A 25,521-nucleotide genomic window follows, 5' to 3' on the forward strand; every position below is an offset into this window, starting at 1 on the left:
ATGCATCTATTGAGAACTTACATTTAATTACCACAAATGACTTACAGTTTGCCTGGGTAATACCATTTAATCACACAGTAATCCTTCAGATAGTTATAGTTGGGTTTTACATATGACGAATATGAAATTTATAATTTAAATGCCTTCCATCTATGAAGGGATTTCAAGAAGTTCATGGAAAATGGAATGAAAGTCCAAGTTTATTGGATACAAAATAATTGGTAGTAGTTGCACAATTTTTATGTAATACACATTTTCCATGAGCTTTTTGAAAACTTCATATACAAGTGGCAGAGTGGGTTGGAAATTCAGTGGTTTTATTTCGATTTGGTATATTTAACCTATCCTGTTCTGTCAACTGCTTCATAAGGGCCAGTGCACTTTTCATCATTGTTATTACACATGGATGAAATATGACTATTACTGAGTATACTACTCTGAAATCGATGAGACCTCTGTTTATAAAAAAAGAGAAAAGGAAAAGTAATATAAAGATCCTAAGACAGGCTCGATTCCCATAGACTCTGCAAACAGGCCTTCTGAAAGTTTCTTGATTTTATTTCCTATTATTTAGGGGAAAAAGTGATTTAATCTATGAATTCGTAACGATCTCCGGGGTAAGACATGCAATGTATTAGTCTCTTTGTCCTATGAAGGCTTTTTGGGTCCATTGTATTATCTTCCCCATCCTTTCTCTGCACTAAGACTTTGATGTAGTAGTCATCATTTGCTTCTGGAAAGAGTAACTAGGTCCCTGCTCAGTTGTCACTTTGCTTCCGGTACAGTGTGTTTCAGTAATAAATAAAATGCATGCTTTAAGTAAAAGTGCACGTTTTTCAAATGCATAGTATTAGAGGGCATGGCAGAATATGTTATTGTTTAACAGCGACACTCACTTCTTTCTAGGAGCAATTTTTGATGAATCTGCCAAAAAGGATGATGAGGTATTTCGCACGGCAGTTGGAGACCTCAACCAGAATGAAGAGATCTTACAGACTGAGAAAATTACGTTTTCCGTGACGTTTGTTGATGGCAACAACCCTTTTCAAGCAGTTCAAGAAGGTAAGGTCTGCTGGCGGTCCAATATTTATTCATTGATTTTGTTCTTTTGTTTGTTTTTGGTTCAATTCAAATGGCAACGAAATTAGATCTGTGAAAAGCCATTGAAAAAGGGCGTCACTTCTGTATTATTGCTTCTACTTGGTCTTGGCTTTCTTCAAGAGTGTTGTTTTGTAGTTCTTAATCCTGCATCCTCTTTGTGATAAGCCAGAATGTGCAAAGTTGTTTTAACTGAAATATAATTTGAAAATGAACGTAAATATTTTTAAAAGGCTTGCGGCATTTTTGTGAGTTCAGTGTAAAGGACGCGTTCTTTAAAAATACGACTTTCTATGTGAACTTGTGCCTTGGACTTCTCAGAGATAACAGCCACCTTGAGTGTTGTTACAACTTGTGATGACATTTCAGGTGTACTCATGACAAATGTTTTGCTACAAGGAAAACCTTTAGACACTACATACAAATCAAAGGTTTTGTACTGGGATCCTAGCATACTGACATAAGCTATAAATTTTTTTCTCTTTACAAGGCACCAAATATTAAAGCCCTTTCCTCTGTTCCCGTTGTATACTAGAGTGAATTAAATTTGTTCATTGGTACAAAGCGATATATATACAGAAGATTTTTTTATTATACTGGAATGATTATTTCTATTTATGAAGATTTTGACTAAAAGATCCTAGAGTAATGGAATTCTCTGTTTGGTGGTATTAGCCTCTTGAAATATTTAGCCTCTTGCTTGATTGAAGATTCATTGTTCATGAAACCATTTGTTGCTAATTGCTATGATCTAAAATATTTGTCCTACTCCTATTCCCCAAAATTCATATATTGAAACTTCATTTCCATTGTGATGGAATTAAGAACTGAGGCTTTTGGAATATGGTTTAGTTTTGAAGCCTCAGCCCTTATGAAAGTGATTAGTATCCTTATAAGATATGCCCAAGGGAGCTTGTTCACTTCTTCTGCCAATAGAAGATGCAACAAGAGACACCAGGTATGATGCAGAAATCTAGCTCTCACCAGACACGGAATCTGCTGGTGCCAGGATCTTGGACGTCCCAGCCTCCAGAACTGCGAGCAGTAAAGTTCTGTTGTTTATAAATTACCCAGCCTAAGGTGAGTAGCCAATCGGAGGCACTTTGTTATAGCAGCCCAAATGTACTAAGACACTAATTTATTTTTTATTTTCTTATGATAACATATTTAGATGAATGATAACCAATACAGAATTAGTTCAAGAAGCATTTGCTTCATTAAACATTTAAATGGGATTTGGCAGAAGAAAAGGTGGACACCCTGTTAGGTGGAATAAAATTGGCAGAAAATTTTCTTAAAGATAGGTATTGAATTGGTAAGGTTTGTGAATGTGTCTGGAAAAGCTGTTGTTGTTGTTTGTTTGTTTGTTTTTATCTACTTTGGCAGTTGTTTGATATACAGGTGACCTTCATTGGACTGTATTTTTGACCAGTAATACAGGATACTGTTGCAACTTATTTATGTTTACTTAAGTCAGAAATAGAACAGGCTGGTGGTCTAAAAAGGTTTTCCTTCTTCTTAATTGATGAACTGAAAAAATATTTTTATAGAATGATGAGACCATTTAAAATATGAGCTGTTTTGAGAAAGAATAGGATAATGTTTACAGTAATTTGATGGGATTTTTTTATTTTTCCTAAGTAAACGTGAGTGCAAAAAGTTGAATCGAAATAAACATACAGTCATTTATATTTTAAAAATAATTATCCTGGGAACTGGGGCATTAAATGATGAATATGTTGGCATATTTTTTCTGTGCAATCATTTAGAAAGTGTCTAAATGTTATAATTCATGAAGGAATATGAAAAATAATAAAATAAAATTGGATGAAGATACCTAATAAATATATATAGTGTGTATACCTACAGATAACACTAGAAAGCACATATTTCTCATTTTAAATAAAATCTATATGATTTTTCTTTCTCGTGTTTTAGTTTTAATGACCAGAATAAGAGTATAAAAACAAAACAAAGAAATTAAGATAACATATTGGGATAGTCAAAATAAATAGATCCCTCACCATTTTTTCAAGATTATATTGGGTCTTCAGGAAAGTCATGATGTAGTTTTCTAGGTTTTTCTTGCAAAAATGTATCATTACTTTTCCAACGACCCAATAATTCACAAAGTGAAGACAATTTTGAGGTACTACAATTTATATATGCACACATACATATGTATATATAATTATGTGTGCGTGTGTGTGCGTATACCTGCACACATTTGTGTAACCATTATGCTGCCAGCTAAATTCTAGAAACAGAGATATCTCTCAAAAGAACTATAGTGAATTGAAAAAAAATCGTGGCACTGAAAGAAAATTGAAAGAGTAAATTAGCTTCCCAGATAGAGACCACTAGATATTTGTCAAGAAAGAGGAAAGAGCTTGACAGTTTGCCTGATGGTCTCTAACACCAACAGGATGTTCTGGATCAGTTATCTTGACGATCTGCTCTGATTAATGAAGCTGAAATAAGTTCCAGAATGCTCTGGAGATCGTTTGTTTCCCCATTCAATATCAAGAAGGAGTTTGGTTAATTTTTAAGTAAAACTTTTTCTTTCTTGAGCTAACACTGGTTTGAAAAAAAAATGAGGGAAAACATTCACGTGAAAGCCAACAAGAAATAATTAGGAAGTATTATTTTCTTAAATGTTTTGAGGAAAATCTCAACTAGGCTACCAAAAAATGATCAGCTTTTCTATAATCACACCTTTAGTGCAGTACTACTCAACTCTGTAATGGATAAAGTCATAATTCACATTATTTTTGGTTTTGTTTCATTTTTGCTTCTTACATTCTATGAAGGAACAAAAGATTCAGTGATATCAATTACGAGTGATGGTTTACACATTAGCCCTCCTAAAGAACTTAAGGAAAATTCTTGATGGTTTTGTTCCTTTATTTGAATTTGAAAGTCTGTTCCTTGAGCAAATAGCATCATCAGGTGTATAGATATTTGGTGATGATAATGAATAAAAATAGAGATAAAAGGATGCATAATTTAAATATAAAATCTGAAGTCTTCAATTTGTTTTACTCTTAACATTTTTTCAGTCAAACACATTTAGAGGTGATTTATTTTTTTAGAAATGTAAAGTTCTGTTCAATTTGTCATTTTAATGTTAATACTTAAGAGAGAGGGATTTGATAATAAACAGCCTATTTAGCCAATAAGTAGTAATAGAGAGTATTGATACTATTAAAATTCTCCTTTATGTCTCTGGTTATAGTACATTTTTAATAGAAATTAATAATTATTAATGTGAGCTTGTAGAAAACAGTATCTCAGCATTAACATTCCATTTTCTGTCCATCAATGGTTAGATTTGATCATTTTTCTCATTATCTTGTAACATTAATCTCAGACCGTCAAATAAATGAATACTAGAAAAAACATTCCGTGTTTTCAGGAATTTAGAAACATTCTATCTCTTTCAGATAATGTTTGTTTCTTTCTTATAAATGTCTTTGTTTAATAACCATTGTGTACCATTTGTCTGCAGAGTTGTGGGATGTTAGCCAAGAGCAAAAACTTTTCATACCTTAAATTAAGAGGGATTTTTGTGGGGCAAATTTTTCTTTTTGGTGAACTCTTTTGATAGCTGTGATGTAGATTTCTCTCTTAAGAACATGTATAACAGAGAAAAAAAATCATATGGGTTATTTTTAAAAACCTAGAGAATTATTGGAGTGGAAAATTATATAAATGTAGTAGAATGTTTTTACTGTATAGCGGCAGTAAGCGAGACTCAGAAAGGTTAAGTAATTCTTCTGAGTTCTCCGAAGGTCACAAGGCAAGTGTAAAGGGAAGACGTTCAGAATATGGGTTCAATATTTTCCTTTCTATATCTGCTAACTCCATGTGTATATATGTATAATATATACACATACACATACACAATAAATTCTAGGGATTCAGTAATTACTGTGACAAAAGAGTAAAGTTTTGTATGTTTTGATACATTTTGTTTACGTTCATGGCATGGAATAGTAGGAAAATTTCAATCCAGGTAATAAATAGCAGTTACATTACATAAATCACTCTTCTTTGTCAGCCTTGGTTTTCCTCATCTATGTTTAAAAAAAAAAAAAGAAAAGAAAAGAAATCAGACCATATAATAAACAATGTATTTTAAAGTTATTTTACCTCTGTGGTTTCAGGGGTCTTTAGAATACATTCTAGATTTAGACCCTTATAGGATGATCATTATTTAGTTTATCTTTAGAGGATGGATCGCATTGCTCATATTGTCTCCTACAGTTTTTTTTTTTTTTTTGACTGTCTTTAAAATAAATTAAAATGATATATGGTACCTATCTTTTGTTCTGCTATCTCATCCCACTGTTTACTACAATTTAAAGAATTCATTACAGTCATCAGAATCCAGAAAGTTTCTTTTGCTGGTTTAATCGACCTGGACCAAAGTAGCTGTGGCAAGATTTCTTTTCTTTTCTTTTTTTTTTCCTGGGAAGGGGGAGGTTTTTTGTTATAGGGCATGTGCGCTTGCCAGAAAGACAGAGACAGAGAGACAAAAAGTGAGAAATCACCCCTATGGAGGATGGCCACGCTGCAATCCCTTCTCCTCCATCCTCTCAGGATCTTGGGCATGCACACACACGTGCCTGGAGTGAATTTAAGCCACTTGGTCTAGGACTCGAACCACAGCTGACTGCATGGGAGTTCAGCGACATAGCCATTACGCCAACTACTGATCCCATCTTTTTTTCACTTCTTTCTTACATGATTTTCTCCATGGCATCTATATACTCTATGTAACACAGATGCACTCCCTCTATATAACATAGATTACGGATGTCTAGTGTGACGGTTATCGCTGTCTCTACTGTAAATAGTAGCAGTTGTATATATTGCTAGCTTTTGGTTGAGATAATACACTAAGGGTCATGAAGGTGAGATGTCCAAGAAAAGAGTCAGAAAGAGAAAGGATCGTGGATGTATAACATTGGAAAGTGAATGCAGGAATACGAACCCATGTCTAAGTTTTGCATGCATCAAATGCTTTATGGATGATGTAAAACATCATTCATTGATAATTAATTGTAAGATTCACCTAAAATATTTTTGGAATAATTGTTCTTACAGAAAAATACATAAGAATGAAATGCATAGGAAGTATAATGGCAGAATTATACTTCAAAATCAGAAATGATTCTATTTGAAAGAAAAAGTAATAACAAACCTAATTGTTGTTTTTTCCTACTCTATCACAAACCATGATGAACAATATAGTAATAATTGATGCCCGGTGCATAAAAAATATTGAGTGTTTTTAAAATAAGAAAATATGGAAGCCAGCAAATGGCATGGTTGTTGAGGAACTGGACTCCCTCATGGCTGACTGTGATTCAAGTCCCAGACATGGTGGCTTGCTTTCTTGCTTACCCTCTCTGTCGAGCATATATGTCCGATAGCACATTAAAAAATAATAATAATGGTAAATAAAATTTGTTTTAATATGAAAATTTGAATTACTATATTAAAATATAATTCAGAGAGGCAACTCGAGTTCCTTACTGAAAAGTTCATCAATGATATTCATTATAGCTAAACTATTGTACTGTTGGAGATATGAACATAAAATAAGTACTTTTAAATAAAAAAAGTACGTCATGGTTGAAACTGGTCATCCTCTAAGTTTTAGTCTGGTCCATCTTAAAGTTATTCCTTTGTATATCTTAACAAGAATATGAATTGCTCCTAGGCCGCCTTGTAAAAAGGAGACATTTCTCTTTAATGTAGTGATAAGTTCTGTTTGCTTCATATATCTTTCAAAATAAAATTATTATATGTATATGAAGTCTGCCTCATATGCAGTGAAACTGCTTTTACTTTTCATTTCTGATATCATTCACATTTTTATAGTACTATCTAAAATAAGTACTATTTTGTGTGTGTAAATGGGTTGGCAGGATGGCAGTATAGCAGAACCAGAAATAGTGTAAAGAAACCTAACTAGGAAAAGGCATTCCTCAAAAACGTGGCACCATACTTCATGAATTTTTCTTGTGCCACTGGCTAAATCTGAATAGTGTGATTCAGAAAGAATGTACATGTAAAGACCGATTTATGGGGCCAGTAGGTGGTATGGTGGTTAAGGTATTGGACTCCCTGTGAATGACTGCATGGTTTAAATCCTGGACCTGGTGGTTTGAAAAACATGCCAGGCACATGTGTGTGTGTGTGTGTGTGTGTGTGTGTGTGGATGCGCACTAGTGCGTGTCCGTGTCCCAAATCCTGAGAAGATAATGGAGGAGAAGTAAAGTGCCATGGTCATCTACCCTGGGGGTAAGTTCTCAATTTCCCTCTTTCTCTCTGTCTCTCTCTGGCAAGGACATCACTCTAGGGCAAAAGAAAAATAATCATTTATGTTGCCATGGTATTTGGTATTTTTTCTAGCATTTATAGTTTATATTCTTCTGTGCTTTAAAAAGACATTTTTGATGGTGATAAAATCTGTTAATTCCTAAATGCTTAGATTGAGTTCCAAGTATACGACTACAGAGCATGAGCCTCATCAGCCTGTTTTCCTGGTCCAGTTTTGGTAATTCCACTTCTGGCTTATGTTCTCAATCACCAAAATGTAAATTAAACTTAAGAATCAGTGCCTCCTCATTACTGGCACAAAGAGATGTGGTATTATCTGTTGAAGATATTTCGTAGTTTTATCAACAGTACTAGGGAGAAATGTTCACCTGTTGAAATATCCATTTTGTAAGACAAATAATAATGTGATTGAATGTATGGAAGAAAATGAAATGAAAAAAAATTAAAGAAAAAAATAAAAGGAAAACAATCAAATTATATAAACGTATAATTAAATGTATTTTATTAAATCTGATGGTATATATATATATATATATCAGTGCCTCCAAGGGCTAAGAAACAACTTTAGAAAATCATTTAGGTATAATTTTACTCATGCATTTGTTCATATATTCATTTTTCGTCCTTCCTTCCCACATCAAAACCACAGTAGAGCTTTGAATCCCAGTGTGTAGCCCCAGTGGTGCTTGGTGTAACTGTTGCCCGTCTATAGGTGTGAAGTGGTTAAAGGAAGAAATCATAGAGTTATCCGGCCATTTCCAAACATGCCCACATTAGGCGGGACACTGAATGTCCAGCAATGGGACCACCCGTTTTCATCCATGAGTCTGGAATGTTTAGCTTGGTCCTGTATTACTTCTCCCTGACTGCACATTCAAAGGACTGTCTCATAAAGTCAGAAATCAGAAAATGCCTAACACATGGTCTTTAGTACCTGGTGACATAGTATTAAAGTATAAAGAATTCTATATTTGTTTGACAACACCAACGCGTGCCTTAAAACATCTCATAGGCACACTTTGAACTGAAAAATAACCCATTAAGAGAAATTAATATATATTTAGGATCTGATTTTGAGAGTTCTCATTCTGTCTATCCAAATACTGACTGCTTGCTTCTGTTCCAAGCCTGGGCCAGCTATTATGGGAGATAACAAAATAAATAAACACAGTGAATAACTGCAGCAAGCATAAAAATGTACTTGAGGAAGGATATGGGTTTTTAAAGCATAAAAAGACATTATGCCATCACCTTTTGTGTATAACTAGATTTTTAATTGGGTTAATAATAGAACGGAACGAGAAGCCCTAGCTTTCTAAATTTTTTTTTCAGGAAAAGGAGATAATTTACTTCTTAAAGATATTTTTATTTTACTTGTATTAAACTACTAATGAAGTTACAAATGACATAGTTTAATCTTTGTTTTTCTGTGATTTATTGTACTCCTGTATTTGTAAACCTTTGCCTCATCTCATTGAATACCACCACACTCTTTTTTTTTTTGGAGAGGTTTTTGCTATAGGGCGCGTGCGCTCGCCAGACAGACAGAGAGAGACAGAAAGCGAGAAATCACCCCCCAGCGGGGATGGCCACGCCGCAATCCCTTCTCCTCCATTCTCCTCTCGGGATCTTGGGCATGCACGCACACGCGCCCGGCGTGAGTTTTAAGCCACCAGGTTCGGGACGCGAACCGCAGTTGACTACGTGGGAGTCCAGTAACATAGCCATTACGCTAACTGCTGGTTCCCGAATACCACACTCTTAAAGTAACAAGTCTCTAGTACTGTGAATAGTTGAAATTCAGATGTTTATAGACCTCTATGTCATAATTTTATAGCCTTTCGGCTTCGAGGCCTTTTACTTCACTATCTACCATTGAGTACTGTTGTGTAAGTTACCTCATAAAAATATATTTTAGCAATACATATGCTTTTCTGGGTTTTGTTTTATTTAGAAGAGTCTTTAGCAGCTTTCTGTGAAAGCTACTTTTAGAGGAAGTAAAGATTGGTTCTTTCATGACTGAACCTTTCCTTCTTTCTAACTCCTTTTCTTGTCAGAGTGTACCACTTTCTTCTGTTTTCTTTTCTTTTTTTCTGCCTCATTAGATATAGGAGATGATCGTGGTATTATAATTCAGTTTTTAATTGGTCTTTTATGATACCAACTTGGTAGAAGAATCACGTACATGTCATAAAATAACGGAATATATGGTTTCTTAGATTAAAAACCACACTTAAGCATTGTGCTCATAATGAGAGTCCATTGTGTAGTCATAAAAGAGTTTGATGTTGATAAACCAAAAATGATTTTACTACATTCAGAATTTTCACTTTTATCCATTTTATTGCTACCCAAGTTTCAGTGATCCTGTTTTACTTGCTGAATTTGAGAACATGAACAACCTGAATTTTTAATATCGAACACCTGGTTAGGCACATCCTTGGCAAGGCTGGCTGTTTCGTTTATGGGAATCACAATATGCATAGTCTTTTGGTACTTATGCAACATTTTTTCTTGGGTTATTTTGTAATTTTCCAAAGAATCATCATTTAAATATGCTCTGTTAATGGGGACATACAAGATTCCAGCATGTGTATAGGAAACTACATATTCTGGGGAAAAGAAAAAAAAAAAAAAAGAAAAGAAAAGAAAAAAAAGGATGAATCAGGTTCCTGTAAGCATTCTGCCTTGAGCTAATTACTCTGCGCGTGCTATGCTCTGCAAGGGCTGCCCTTTGGCTTTTTTTTTTTTCCCTCTTTTAAATTTTAGTGATGTTCTTTCCTATAGTCTCTTCCCCTTATTTATGTATTTTATGTCCTTTATGCATTTTGTCATGAACTATCCCAGTCACTGTCACTCAGACACTTCCCTGTATCTACCGTCACTGTCTATTTGACATGCTTTGAGTACTTTGGTCTCCACCATAGAGTGTCGCCATTCAGTGTGTGTCAAGTGGGGACATATGGTATTTGTATTTCATAAGAGGAATGCAAATGTAATCCCAATGAATCTTATTGAGGTTATTTCACGTAGCACTATATTTTCTAGGTTTTTCCGCTCTGTGTCAAATGATAGGATTTAATCATTTCTTTGGGGTTGAGTAGCATTCCATTGGGTATGTGTACCATATTTTCCCGACCTATTCCTTGGTAGTGGGACACTTAGGTTGACTCTATGAATCAGCAACTGTGAATACTGCAATAACCCTGGATGTGCACATGTCTCTTTAACTGAGTGATTTCCTGTCTTTTGGGTATATTCCCAATGGTGGACTGACTAGGTCATATGGTAATTCTATATATATATATATTTTTAAATTTTTGAGAAACTTCCATACTGTTTAATACAGTGGCTATACTAGTTTACATTCCCAAAAGCAGTGCACAAGTATTCTCTTTTCTCTACAATCTCATTAGCATTTCTTATCCTTTTTTTCTTTTGTTCTTTCTTTCCTTTTTTTTTTTTGTTTTTGTTTTTTCCTACCGTATTCATTTTGGACTGGGACTGAGTAATATTTCAGTGTGGTTTTAAATTGCATTCCTTTTATGATAAGAGAAGTTAACACTTTTTGACATGCCCAACCCTTCCTGTGTCTATCTTAGAGAGTTTCTGTTCAAGCTGATTGCCCATTTTGATTAGATTATTTGTTTTTCATTTTTTTCAGGTGAGCTGTTTGAGTTCCTTATGTATTCTGGTTGTCAGTCCTTTGTCTGAAATATTTTCTCCAATTCTGTATGTTGTCTATCTATTGTTTCCTTTGTTGTGCAGAAGCTTTTTAGCTTTATGTTATCTCACTTATCTCTATTTTATTTTATCTTTGCTTTAGGAGTCTTATTCAAGAAATCTTTGCCTACTCCAATATCTTTGTCTTTCTAATGTTATTCTCCAGTAATTTTATGATTTGGGGCATCATGTTGAAGTCTTTAATCCATTTTGAGTTAACTTTTGTAAATAGTCAGAGATGAGGGTCTAGTTTAATTCTTTTTTTTTTTTTTTTTTTTTTTTTTTATGGGTGGCTATAGAGTTTTCCCAGCACCAGTTGTTGAAAAGGCTATCTTTTTTATATTTTTCCTTTTTAAATTGGATTGTCTTATGCCCTTTGTCAAAAATTGGTTGATTGTGTTGTTGGATCTATTTTTGGTTTCTCTGTTCTGTTCAATTGGTCTTGCTCCTTGTTTTTGTGCCAATACCATGCTGTTTTAATTGCTATGGTTTTGTCATATATTTTAAAGTCAGGTACTGAGATGCCTCCAACTTTGCTTTTTGTACATGATTTCTTTGGTGAAACCAGATCTTTTGTGATATCAGACAAATTTTGTAAATGTGTTTTCTATTTATCTGAAGAATGTTGCTGCAACTTAAATATGAATCACATGGAATTTGTGGACCAGCACGAATTTGGGTAATAACAGCTTAACTATGTTGATTCTTCCTATATATGCCCTGTTATTTTACATAGTTAATGTAACCTCTATTCTGTATCATGTGTTAGGTCTGATTTGCATATATATTTCTTCCTTTCACCCTCTCTTTTAAGTGCTCTTTTTAAACTCCTATTCAGCTTCCATTTAATTCTTGACTCTCTGTGTTTTACTATGAAAGCTCAGGATGTCCAAATTTAATATAGAATTGAAGCCTTAAATTTGATGCCATTCACCTTGCTTGAAAAACTTAGAAATTAAGTTCATGGCCCATGGACTTAGATACCTGCCTTTTGTATGAATTCTGCTCTATCTTTTCCTATCCCAGGCCCTTGAGCATCCCTAATGTATCTGCCCCTCATACTCAAACCCTTTGTTTTCTTTTTATGTAGAATGGGAATAAGCACATATTACATACTGCATGGATTTACTATGATTATGTGATTATTGTTTATCATCATATGGGCTATTATTTAGTGGGTGGGCTCCTCTATCTTTCCAAGGATATCTCACTCATAGTGGAATAATCGATGATTTAACAATACTGTGGGTGTCCGTAAGTTTCCATCCTTTTCTGATGTTTCATACCCAGGTATACCCTACTACTTGTCTCGGTGGTCCCAGCTTCTCTTACTCTATCTGACCTTAGTCTGCCTAGTCAGTGTTATATTTTTGCCCAACTGAGTCTTTCCTTGTCAAGATCTCCAATGCCGTGGTTATAAAAAATATTAGAGAACGAACTGCTTTTGGTTTTCTGTCTTTTCCTGCATTAGTTTTGCTGCTCAGTACAGGAAGATGAGAATTACATTTGTAGTGTAATTTATTTGGCAAATAATAGTGATGTTGCAACATGTGTACTTAGGGTTGGGAAGATTTAAAATTCCTTGTTACCATTTCTGGGAAGTAGAGAAAGCCTGTGGAGACCAAATTAAAGCTTCCTGATGATTTGTGTAGGCTTAATACAATCAGTGAAGTAAATAAGGCACTGAGTCATAACTAAATGGAATTCAGTTGTAGAGAGGCATAATATTGTAGAAGACTGATATGTGTGAAGGTCGAATATAGAAATGAATTCAAGGAAAGCTTTGTGCTTTGAGAGCTGCATCATCTCTGGTATTTGAATTTGTTTCTGACATGATTGTTTAAAAGGGTATTTTTTGTGCTTTGTACATTTTCACTTTAACTATACATGGAAAAATATTAACTCTAAAAACATGGTTGTAGATTTCTTTAGATTTCTTTGAATTTCTAGTACTATTCTTGCTCAGTAGCACATTATGTCACGTTTTTCTCAGGAATTTGTGCCTCATTTCAAAATGCTTTCTTTTTGGTCTTTGATAGATTGATGTGATGTAGTGGCGTGATTTGCTGAGCTTATTCCTTAAGCTCTATGTTCAATGTAGCACACTTATTTTTTTTGGAGAGGTTTTTCGCTATAGAGCGCGTGTGCCCACCAGACAGCCTGAGAGAGACATAGAGACAGAAAGTGAGAAATCACCCCCCAAGAGGGATGGTCATGCCACAATCCCTTGTCCTCCATTCTCCTCTCGGGATCTTGGGCATGCACGCACACGCCCGGCGTGAGTTTTAAGCCACCGGGTCTAGGATGTGAACCGCGGTCGACTACGTGGGAGTCCAGCAACATAGCCATTACGCTAACTGCTGGTTCCCTCTTTTGTAAGTTCTTAATGTCTTTGTTCAATCTAAAGAAGTTTTATCTCTAAAATTTATCATATATACAGATTTATATATGCATGCACATACATGTATCTGTTGGGTTGTTGGAAAAGTCATGACGTAGTTTCTGTGTAAAAATATGTGATACCATATGTTTTATATACATAAGTGTATATAAATAAATACTGTGTTTACATGACTATATCATAAATGCATGGCATGTGTATGTGTGTGTTCAAGTCCGTATAATAAAATAAACATGAGGCATTACTTTTGTTGTTCTCTCCAATGCAGACTCATGAATTTCAAGGCATGATATAAAAACTATCTATTAAATGCTCACATTCTAAGCTAAACAATGTGATTGAATGTATATACAAAAATAAATTAATTAATTAAAAAATATTTATTATTCTTTCAAAATGGAAAAAGGCAGGTATTATGTTGAACCATTATCCTTTAACTTACCCTAAATTCATGCCAGGCTTCATGTGAACACAAAACGAGTCACTAATTCATACCTTTGTTTGGAAATGATTTAAAGTTTTAATATGAGAAAGAAGAACTAACTGACAGAAAACTAGGTATTGTAAGAGTAATCCATTATTCTCTCAAAAATCATAATAATAAATTTTCACTTATTTCCCTTTTTTTAGCGTGTTTGCCATAGGGTGTTTGCACTCACCAGAGAGAGAGAGAGAGAGAGAGAGAGAGAGAGACAGAGAGAAGGAAAGTAAGAAAGCACCTTCGGGGTGGTGCGGTTGATGGCCATGCTGTAATCGCTTTTCCTCCCTCCATCTTCTCCTGGGGTTTTGGGCACACAAGCCTATGCAGCCAGTGTGATTTTCAAGGTACCAGGTCTGGGACTTAAACTGTGGCTGGCCTGTGGGAGTCCAGTGTCTTAACTACTGTGCCACCTGCTGGCCCTGAATACAAGTTTATTTTAATGCCAAAACATATTATGAATCTGTATGATGTTTTCTTTATCTTTTTTCAAGAGAGATTTTTGCTATAGGGCATGTGTGCTCACTGGAGAGACAGAGAGACAGAAAGCAAGAATTCACCTCCCAGATAGGATAGCCACATTGCAATCCCTTTTCCTCCATTCTCCTCTTGGGACCTTGGGCACATATGTATACGTGCCCAGCATGAGTTTTAAATCACTGGATCCTGGACTCAAACCACGGTTGATGATTGACGCCTAACCATTATGCCATCTGCTGGTCCCTCCATGCAGTGTTTTCATAGCACACATTTTCCTTGAATTTTTTTCAAGCCCCTTGTGTCATTACCAAAACTGGTTGTATACTCTTCCCCCCCACAACGATACCCATTATGACTTTTTCTCCCTTTCATCTTTTAGGTCTCTGCTCAAAAGTAACCTCAGAGAGCTTCTTTCCTGAACATTCCATTGGAATGCTAACATCATCCTCTTTCTGGTCTTAGTAAATCTGCCATCTGAAATTGCTCATAGCGTTGATTATACTCTCAACTACACTACACATTCCAAGAGGGCAAAATATTGTGTGTTCACTGTCCTACTGTGAGTTCCCAGAACAATTCAGGGTACACAGACACTAAATAACTTTTCGTTGATTAGAATAAGTAAACAGAAAAGTTAGCAACAGAGGCAGGTAGTGTCGTGATTAAGGTGCTGGACTCTCACACGGTCGACCGAGGTTTGAATCCCAGACTTGTCAGCTTGCTTTCTCACTTTCCCTTTCTCTCTCTCTGGTAAAATAAAAATAAGAAAAAGAGAAGTTAGCAACAGAGTTAGATTGTTCCCAAGGCTCAAATGATGTTAAATGACTTCAATAGAGAGTTATATTGGTACTATTGTTGGACATACACTGAACATGTGGGGAACAAAAGTATTTCAGCTGTGTGTGCAGAGGGGGGAAATGAAAAGAGCATAGGACCAACATCACTACTTCCTGAAATGTCCTAATACATTCTCTACTGTTCTTACTAAAACCTCATAGTTTATTGTCCTTTTCATCATGATTATCTCTATATTCATGTATTTATGTCTGTTATTTACTAAACATAAGTTTCTCGAAGGTAGAAACAATACTGCTGCATCTTTTAGCATTTATTATAGTATTTTACAAATTAAAAGCTCTTAATAATATCTGTTTAGATGAAAGAGTACATGAATCAGTGATTAAAAACAGTGACTGATTTTTACAGACTGCAGAGAATTTTTTGTTCAGAGTACACAAGCCTCCATGGCCAGTTGTGATAATCAGACCAATAAAAATGTTAAAAAGTGAAAACATTAGCTATTGTACTTAAAGAAAGAATAATAGAAACTATACACTATGCACATAAGGGAACCATAATGAATGATATCATTATTCTTTACCTACTTCCGTCCAACCTGGTTAGAGAATAATCCATGTTTTCATGTAGGAGCACACTACCATGACCCTGAATTATAGCGCACAATGCCAAATGTGTAGTAAAAATCCTCAGAGAGCATTAGTTAATGCATATGAATGGCCTTTTTTATATTATAAAACTTGGACACTTATCTCTTTCTTTAATGTGAAAAGCAATTACTCTGCTGAAGATGTGGAATAATTATTTTTAAAATATCATTTGCTTTTAAAACACAGTGGAGGCATTGGGCCTTTGAAGCAGCATCTTTGAGCTCAAATAATTTTCACTACTTTTGCCACAGTTTAAAAGAAATACTAAGACTTTGCAGGATGAAGGTTGATGTCTTTATTAACGTGTGTATTGGTGTTTACTTTTACTTGTTGAATCATGACTTCTTCCATACTGAATTCACTCTTCTACCACTAGTTTTGGAAATACGTGACCTTGAAGCTGGGAACAGGATACTTGATGAGATCTTAACGGAGAAGTTAGTTTCTGTCTTGTGACGTGATGTTTCCAATGTCAGTGCACCCCATTCCCCAGTTCACATTGTTCTATCAGTCACAAAGATAGATTTTTATTTCATCCGAGAGAGAGAGAAATGGTGAGAGAGACAGAGAAAGATAGAAAGAGCGGGAGGAGGGATTTTCAAGAGGATTTATATGCCACAGTCCACTTCTGACCTCAGCCAGCCAGGATCACAGGTACACGTAAACTTCAAAGCTAGTGTGTAGTCAGTGTATAAAAAGCATCTGAGAAATAAGAGAACAGGACCAGCAGTTGGCATTGTGGTGAAGGTGCTGGACTCCCACATAGATGACTGGGGTTCGAACCTTGGGCCTTATGCTGCCCATAGCCTACCACAAGTCATTTTCTTTGTTTGTTTTAGAAGTTTTTGCCATAGGGAACATGTGCTTTCTGCAGAGAGAGAGAGAGAGACAGAGACAGAGACAGAGACAGAGGTGAGAAATCACACTTCCACCCCCACCCCCCTGCCCAGGTATGGCCATGCTGCAATTCCTTCTCTTCCATTCTCCTCACAGAATCTTGGGCACACATGCCCGCACATATGCCTGGTATGATTTTCAAGCCACTAGATCTGGGACTCGAACTGTTGTTGACCATGTGGGAACCCAGCAATGTAACCACTATGCCATCTACTGGCCCAACATAAGTCATTTTCTTTGGATCCATCTCTTCTGGACATTTCATGTAAATGCAATTGGGCAATATATAGTCTTTTGTGTCTGGCACCTCTCACTTAAAATGAGTTTTTTTGTGTCCATTCATGTTGTAGCATCATGTGTCAATACATTTTCTCTTAATGATGATTGGTGTTTCATTTTAGAGATGCAATATTTTATTTTTGCATCCAGTAGTTGTGGAATCGTGAATTACTTACAATCTGTGGCTATTAGGAAAAATGCTGCTATGGATATTTACCAAAAAGTCTGTATAACATATGCATTTTCTTTTATGTCTTAGTTTGCATGGACTGCCATAACAAAATACCACAGAATAAATTCTTTAAACACCTGAAATTTATTTTCCCAAAGTTCTGGAGGCCAGGAAAGCCTAGGTCAGTGGGCCAGCAGGGTGAGAGTCTGGCCAGGTTGTACCTTGGGTTGAGGATGGCTACCTTCTTGATATGTGCTCAGATGACTGCTTTTTGTATGTTCATGAAAAGAGAGTGTGCTGAAACTCTCTGATATGCCATCTTCTAAAAAACTAATCCTACTGGATTGGGGCTTGATACTTGTGCCTCATTTTACCTTAATGACCTCTTGAGAGGACTCTTGTCCAAATAGAGGCATACTGGGCATTTTTGCTTCAACATTTGTATGTTGGAGAAGGGTACACAAACATTCAGTCCTATTGTAGCATTTTACTGAGGTACATAATTAGGGAGGATTTCTCAGTTCCAAGATAAATTAATGTTTATTTTTTCAAATAACTTTCCCAAAGTGACTGTACTAATTTACATCCCCACCAGCACTATGTAAGGATTCCAGTTTTGGAACATCCTTCCCAATTTTGTGAAATGCATGAAGTGGTATCAGATTATGGTTTTAATTTCTATTTTGTTAGTGATTAATGAAGTCGAGTATCTCTTCATATGCTTATTAACATCTGTCTGTTTTTTTTTTTTTTTTTTTGATGAAGTGCTTGTGCAAATTACATTCACATTTTTTTACTTGGGTTGTTTTATTTATTATTTATTTTTGCATATTCCTTATGTGATATGGATAAAAGTTCTCTTTTAGATTTATAATTTGCAAATATATTCTCCCAGTCTGTGACTTTTTAACAATTTTTTTAGAGTTATTTTATTTAACTTTATTTATTTATTTATTTTAATTTGAGCAGAGAGGGACAGGGAGGGGAGGCGGGAGAGAGAGAGAGAGAGACAGGAGAGAAACTGAGACAGCAAGTTGCCAGGTTCGGGACTCGAACTGTGGTCAACCATGTGGGAGTTGAGTGCTCTTAACCACCACGCCACCTGCCAGCCCCAAAGCAATTTTCTTAATGATGTCTTTTAAAATGAGAATTATAAAATTTTTTTTGAATTCTGGTTTCTCATTTTTTTCTTTTTTAAGGGCCTAGTTTTGGCATTGGACCTAAGAACTCTAAAAATCCAAGATCATTAATGATTTTTGTTTGTTTTTGTACAGATATTTTATATCTCCTTTTTCTTTAGGTGTTTGAATTTTCATTAGTGTTTCTGAGTAATGCACAGCAGTATTTTGTAAGAGGGTATCTAGTTTACCAAATACTATTTCTTGGAAGGATTATCCTTTCCCCCAGTTGATCATTTTGGCACTTTTATTGAAAATCTGTTTCCTGTAAATGTAGGATTTTATTCCTGAAGCTTCAGTCTCTTCCATTGATTTATTACATATACCTGTTATTAAGTCGGCTCCACATTATTCCTTTATGGTACATTTTGAAATCCAGAAGTCTAAATTTTCCAAAGGTTTTCTTCCTTTTACACACTTATTTTTGACTATTGAGCCCTCTGAATTTTCATATAAATTTTAGGATCATCTTACGTAGTCCTTCAGAACAGCTTGAAATTGATATAAGGGTGTTTCGAAACTGTAATTTATTTAACTTTGAGCTTGTAATTTATTTATTTTACGTTTGAACCTGTAATTTATTTAACTTTGTGAAAATAAATTTCAGCTCCTTAAAGTAATCCATTCTGTGGTATTTTGCGATGGTAGCCCATGCAAACTGATACACAAAATGAAATATATATGTTATACAGACTTTTATGTGACTATCCATGGCACGTTTTTCCTAGTGGTCAAGAATTTCAAGCTAAGGGAAATAGCTAAGGGTGTTTTGAACCTGTAAGTAATTTTGGGGAGATTTGCCTCTCTCTGTTAACAGTATTGAATCTTCCAATTTATAAACATAGGATATATCTCAGTTTACTTATATTTGGTTTCATTTCTATGAGCAATTTTTGTTTTCATTTTTTGTTTTGTTTTGTTTTCATTGTGTAAGTCTTCTACTACTTTTGAATTTCTTCCTTAGGATTTTTCATTCATTTTGATAGTATTGCAAATGGAACCGCCTCCTGAATTTTGTTCTCATATTTTTCTTGCTAATATAAAGAACAATTTTTTTGGTGTGTATTTTGGATTCTTAACTTGAGACCTTGTTATTTTTTTGTGGATTCCTTAGCCTCCCATGCCATGAGGGATTTAGGGGAGGTTATCAAGGGCTGGTAAAGCTTTCTCATTCCTCACATCTCTTTGGGAAATTTCAAGCTAGTCTTATCGTCTGTTGCTTGACCAAAGTTACATTATAACCGCAGGTTTGCTGCTATATTACCCTTCCTTGGTTTTTAGTACCAGGTTGTTATTGTTTTTCACAATATCCTTAAGCATATTTTCCCCCACATAAAACTCCAAAGCAAATCAGCCCCCTCTGATATAGAAGTTATCTGCTTCATGGTTTTTCCCTGCCCTTAATTAATCCTCTGATGGAAATGGGGTATGAAGTTGTACACTGAGGGCAGTCCCAAGTTGAACACTGAGAGCAGACCAGACTGAAAGGCCGCACACTGATGCTTCTTACCTGATGCTTAGTGGTTTTGCTTGAATAAGTGATTTCAAATTTGTTGTTTGCTTTTGCCAATTTTTCAGAATCCAAAAATGGTTGCTTTTATCCATTGTATACAATTTTATCACTGCTTTTTGGGAATATTTGGTGAGTTTCACATTGTGTTATTTGTGAAGTTCCACATTTCCCCCTCCCCACCACGGAAGGAATGGAGAACTTTAAACCGTGAGATTAAGATTTTTATGGAGGGGCACTAGCAGATGATGTAGTGGATACATTCTTGGACTCCCACTTACTCGAATGCAGTTCATGTCCCGGACATGGTGGCTTGAAACTCATGCTGGGTATGTGTGCGTGCATGCCTAAAATCTCAATAGGAGACTGGAGGAGAAGGGACTGTGGCATGGGCATCCCCCTGGGGGGATGATTTCTCGCTTTCTGTCTCTCTGTCTCTCTCTGTCTCTCTAGCAAGTCCACACTTCCTATAGCAAGAGAAAATCCTCTCTTTAAAAAAAAATAATATTTTATGGAGGACGTACCATACTAGCTATATCATGAATTATAAGTAGTATATGAAATTCACTTATTAAACTAATTTAGATGGCAAGAGTATAGAAATGTGGTCTATGTATAGGGAACAGTCAGTAGTTTAATCTGGAACAACATCAATTTAAAAGACCAGATTAGGTTGGCATGAAAGATTGAAATGAGCTAGTAATAGGTTTTAAATATCAAATTAAGTTTTTGGATTTAATATCTTAGGAAATAGCAAAATTGGAAGAGTTTGAGTGGGGCAGTGTCTTGGTTTACATATGTGCTTCAGAAAATAACATCTCACAATATGAGTGATGCAGGGCCCAGCAGGTGGTGTGGTGGTTAACGGCGCTGGTTTCCCACATGGCCCACCATGGTTCCATTGCCGTACCTGGTGGCTTGTTTTCTCACTTTACTCTCTCTCTCTGTCTCTCTCTGGTTGAATTAAAAAAAGTAATAACAACAAATGGAATTAAACAATATGAGTGATGTATTTAAGTAAAGAAACCAGAATCAGGGAAACCAGTTAGTATCTGCTGAAATAGTCGTTGTGGAAGATAATTAGGTCTCAGACTAGGGCAGTCGTAGTAGCAAAAGAAGTGTGTTGGTATAATGCTTCAGGGAGACTTGACAGGGCTTTATAATTTTTTGTATTTCTAGGGGCCAGTCAAAGAGAACAACTAGACAGACATACAATTAATATAAAGAACATACAAAAGAAAAGTACAGAGGAAGTAATTCTAAATGATGGCTCACATTTATTGAATTCTTTCGTGATCAGCCATAGTTACATGAATTTTAATTATGTAGTTATTCCTCATGCAATCTCTGGTATGTATTAGGAAACTAAGAAAGTTATGCCAGTCAACTGAACTAAAGTAAAACAGCTAATAATTAGTGGCAGTGGTGGAATTTTAATTTAGGAAGTTTGAGTTCTGAGCGGAGATATTAGCCCGTTTGAGAATAAGTATCAGGAGAAACTTGGAAAAGTGAGATTGAGCTTTATAAAGGGATCATGGAAGAGTGGTTTAAGATTAGATAGTTGGGGCCAGTAGGCGGCATGGTGGTTAAGGCACTAGACTCCCACATGGCAGACTGTGGTTTGAATCTGGGATCTGGTGGCTTGCTTTCTCACATACCCTTTCTCTCTCTCACTCTGTCTCTCTCTGGTCAAATTTAAATAAATAATAAATAAATAAATAAATAAATAAATAAATAAATAAATAAATAAATAAATAAAATCTAAAAAAAAAAATTAGATTGTCTACAGTGAAAGTTAAAGCTATGGTACTGGATGGGATTACCAATGACGAATAAGTGGGAAGATAGAAATCTAAGGATATATTCGTAAATTCTTATATTTAAATAAAAAGAGGGATGAGCAGGTGGCATGGTGTTTGGGGCACTGTACTTCCACATTATGGACAGTGGTTTGAGTCCCATACCTGGTGGCTTGCTTTTTCTCTTTCTCTCGCTGGTAAGTGCACATTCTCTATACCAAATTAGAAATAATAATAATAATAAATAACAATTTAAAAAGGAATATTAAAAGAGCAAATTTGTAATTTAAAGATGAACCAGCAGAAGCATTATCTCTGAGGTGAAATCTTTCTTCAGGGGTGATTATTTTAACTGACATAGATTAGTGTTTATGGTATATAAAAACTTGATGAATTCAAAGGAGACCCTCTAATTAGAAATTAGGATGATAGTGGTGTCAATGGAAGACCAGTACAAGGAGTAGGGCATGAGTGGCTAGGAAAGATTGACTACTGTAGTCTTTCTTTCCAATTTGGATGATGAAGAAGTTATATATGCAAAAACAGTTCCAGTAGTGTGAAACATAGAACACTTGGGTTTCTTTTTTAAATAAGTAGGAAAAAATCCAGAATGGAGAGAGGGAAATCATCTTGGCAATTTGGTTTAGAATGACATTACAGAGGAGAAATTCAGTAAACATTGAACCATGGAGCTACTGGAGCGATCATGTTTGTTGATACAGAGGAGGAAAATTGAGGAAATTCATGTGATGTGGTTATAATCATCTCAGTAATACTTGAGGCATTGGGGAATTGGGGAAGTAGAGTGGAGAGTGGAAAAGGTTAGAGAATGCTGCTGGGAGAGTCAATTAGACATGATTGAAAATATTTCTGAGTCATAAAAGGAATCAACCTGAGGCTTTATAGCAAGAATCTATAAAAGATTTTGTAAGACAAGTTTCATAATATTCTCTAGCAATATTAGAAATGGTCAATGTAACAGGTGTTACAAGTTTAGTTACGAATATAGTTTTATCTATTTTCATGGTTAAGCATTGCTTTTAGTTTTTTTTAAAGAATTATTTATTTATGTAATTAACTCAATTTGTTGTTATTATTTTTTAATTTGACCAGGGAGAGAAAGAGAACAAGAAAGTGAAAAAGCAAGTCTCCAGGTCCAGGACTAGAACCAGTGTTGGCCATGTGGGAATCCAGCACCTTTAACCATCATGCCACCTGCCAACCTCTATTTTTAAATTTTTTTAAAAAACAATTTTAACAAGTCTTTTGAATAAATGACCCATTGGAAAAAATAACTTCTCTTGAGGTAGACAGTATTTCTATCTCCCCTTGAATGTGTTAAGTCCATATATAAATATTTTATGAGATTCAATAATGTTTCCTTTTTCAAAGAGTAGTAAAAATCAGTAGGTGGGATGGGGGAGTGGTTGAAATATTTTGTAACAATACCATTTTTTACCATGGTAATTTTAAAAATTATTTATTCAGAATGAACATCGATCTCTTTGGTTTTTTTTTTGGAGAGGTTTTTGCTATAGGGTGCACGTGCTCACCAGAGAGACAGAGAGATAGAAAGTGAGAAATCACCCCACCCCCACCCCAGGGGGGATGGCCACACCACAATGTCTTCTTCTCCTCCATTCTCCTCTTGGGATCTTGGGTACACACACACACACACACACACACACACACACCCAGCATTGAGTTTAAGTCCTGGGTCTGGGACTTGAATCATGATCGACTACGTGGGAGCCCAGCAACATAGACATTATGTCAACTGCTGGTCCCCACCCATCTGTTTTTTTCAAAATAACATTTTCTAAAGAGGTTTTTATTTTTAAATTTTTTTAAAGATTTTTAAATTTCATTTTATTTTATACATTCATTCACATTATTTAGTTTGCAAAGTGAATATTCCAACATGAACATTTCTCCCTAGTCCAGTTTATAAAGCTAAAAAATTATCTTCAACAGATAATACCACATTTCTTTGTCCCATTAATGCTAAAGAGGTTTTAAAATGTTTTATTTATCCTATGGTAATTTCTAGAATATATTATTAAGTACTAGGTTCTGGAACAATCATCCAAATCCTTTAAAGTGGTAAAGCTGGGACTAGCAGGTGGCTTGGTGGTTAGGATTCTGGACACTCCCACATGGCTGACCACAGTTGGAGTCCTGGACCTGGTGACTTGCTTTCTCACTTTCTCTCTCTCTCTCCCCCCCCCACCCGTGTATCTCTCTCTCCTCAAATTAAAATAAAATGAATGAATAATTAAATTAAATAAAAATAATTCTTTAAAAATAAAAAATAAAGTGGTAAAGCAGAAAACATATCAGATTTGGAGTGTAGTCTACATTCTTACTTTGTTCCTGGTTCTTGCTCTTGAGCAATTTCTCCAAGTCTATATTCCTGAGCTATCAAATGGGGTGAAAAAAATACCTTAGTAATCTCACAGGTTTATTGTGAGATCCAGTAGGTGATTGACTGCAGAGTCTACGTGATCTTGTAAAAGATGGCATTTGTTTTTAAATCCCATGTTCATGAGCATACTGGTCCATGCCATTCTGCAACTGAAGCTTTCGTATCTTGTCGTCCAAAAATATTTCACTAATAATGGATCAATAAAGTTGACTATTTGGAAACTTTTCAAGCAGAAAAAGATTTATCATCTGAGTTAATATTTAAATAAGTTTAAAGTGGTCAATGGAAAACTAAATTTCTAAAACTAAAATTCTAAAATGTTCAGACTGATTAGCTTTCAGAAAAGAAGCCACCATTTATTTATTTAGACATTCAACCACTATACATATCATTAAAACTTGTAAAATTAATTTTCCCATCATGAGTGTACTGTATATTAGTCCAGTTAATGATATTATCATACATGTTATTATCAGATAATTTTCTATTTTTGTGTCCCTTAAATGTTTTGCTTCTTTTTCCCTTGATTCCTTTCCTCTCACCCGCCACCACTTCTCACCCTCCTCCCACCTTGTCTCCAGTATCTGCAGTTGTTCTCCGTGCTTTTATATCTTTCAGTCTTTCAGTTTCTGCCATAGAGTGCATACCTTCAGTATATATTAAGTGGAGACATACAATGTCTTTCTTTCATAGTCTGGTTTGCTTAACTTAGTAGTAGATCTTCCATGTTCATCCACTTTCTAGCAAATGACAGGGTCTTGTTGTTTTTATGACTGAGTAGTATTCCATAGTGTATATTTGCCACATTTTTTCAATCTTTTCATTTATTAGCGGACTCTTGGGTTGGTTCCAAAATCCACTTTTTGTAATTATTTTATAGACACTTTAATTTATTGCCATTCATTAGTTGATATACAATGAAACAACATATCTTAGTTATAATATTGTTTTGAATAAAATACCTTATTTTTTCATATGTTTAGAATGTGCTATATATATTCTAATAGCATCTGAAGCATAAAACATCTTAGGAATATCTTCATGTATACATGCATATATACCAGGGAATATATAAAATCTGCTCATCCTCAGTGTGAATCATGCAACAGAAAGATAGAAGTACAGAGAAACAGATTTTTACCTTTTCAAAATCACTCTTTATCTTGGGTAATAAAAGTGGTTCTTCTAAGTTAGATGAAACATAGCCTGTTTACTTAGTTATTAACCTAGAAAAACTATATGAAAGCCTGGATCTATGTCCTGGAAATATTTCCTTCTGCAA

At 35.1% G+C, this 25,521-nt stretch overlaps 1 protein-coding gene across 1 annotated transcript in view; it reads left to right on the forward strand.

The window, feature by feature from the left end:
• LOC102476311 (glutamate receptor ionotropic, delta-2) overlaps positions 1–25,521 on the forward strand; it is a 909,022-nt gene that overhangs the window by 293,281 nt on the left and 590,220 nt on the right. The window contains exon 2 of the mRNA XM_006148786.1: positions 907–1,062. Coding sequence (XP_006148848.1) covers positions 907–1,062 — 156 coding nt within the window. The remainder of the gene's footprint in view (positions 1–906; positions 1,063–25,521) is intronic.

The sequence above is a fragment of the Tupaia chinensis genome, unplaced genomic scaffold (genome assembly GCF_000334495.1).
Source record: "Tupaia chinensis unplaced genomic scaffold, TupChi_1.0 Scaffold000245_1, whole genome shotgun sequence".
NCBI lineage: Eukaryota > Metazoa > Chordata > Mammalia > Scandentia > Tupaiidae > Tupaia > Tupaia belangeri.